The sequence below is a fragment of the Chinchilla lanigera genome, unplaced genomic scaffold (genome assembly GCF_000276665.1).
Source record: "Chinchilla lanigera isolate Chin_1 unplaced genomic scaffold, ChiLan1.0 scaffold00104, whole genome shotgun sequence".
Lineage (NCBI taxonomy): Eukaryota > Metazoa > Chordata > Mammalia > Rodentia > Chinchillidae > Chinchilla > Chinchilla lanigera.
In genome coordinates, this window is record NW_004955505.1 from 6,929,296 (window position 1) to 6,929,934 (window position 639).

Here is a 639-nt window from a genome sequence, read left to right on the forward strand (position 1 = left end):
GAGTAAAAAGAGAACCCACAAATTGGGAAAAAATTCTAGCTGACTGTCCTTCAGACAAAGGATTTCTATCTAGAACATATAAAGAATTAAAAAACATCAGCCCCCCCAAAATTCAAAGACCCAATACAAAAATAGGCATCTGAGATGAACACACACTTATCAGATAAAGAAATATACTTTTATTCTTCTGTTTCCAGGTTCTTGGTAGCTGTGGCTTACAGTGCAGATATGGCCAAGTCCAACAACCACACCACACACCACCAGTCCCAAAAATGGCACAGAAATGGCATCAAGAAACCCCGATCGCAAAGATACAAATCTCTGAAGCAGGTAGATCCCAAGTTCCTGAGGAATATGCATTTTGCCAAGAAGCACAACAAGAAGAGCCTCAAGAAAATGCAGGCAAACAATGCCAAGGCCATGAGTGCACGCGCTGAGGCTATCAAGGCCCTCCTCAAGCCCAAGGATGTCAAGCCCAAGATCCCAATGGGTGTGAACCACAAGCTCACTCAACTTACCTATATCGCCCACCCTAAGCTTGGGAAGCATATCCGTGCCTGTATTGCCAAGGGTCGCAGTCCTTGCTGGCCAAAGGCCCAGGCTCCAACCAAGGCCCAGGCTCCAACCAAGGCCCAGGAT

At 46.3% G+C, this 639-nt stretch overlaps 1 protein-coding gene across 1 annotated transcript in view; it reads left to right on the forward strand.

Moving 5' to 3' along the window:
- The first annotated feature begins 228 nt into the window (after nucleotides 1-228).
- LOC102003362 (60S ribosomal protein L29-like) overlaps nucleotides 229-639 on the forward strand; it is a 58,844-nt gene continuing 58,433 nt past the window's right edge. The window contains exon 1 of the mRNA XM_005407177.1: nucleotides 229-630. Coding sequence (XP_005407234.1) covers nucleotides 229-630 — 402 coding nt within the window. The remainder of the gene's footprint in view (nucleotides 631-639) is intronic.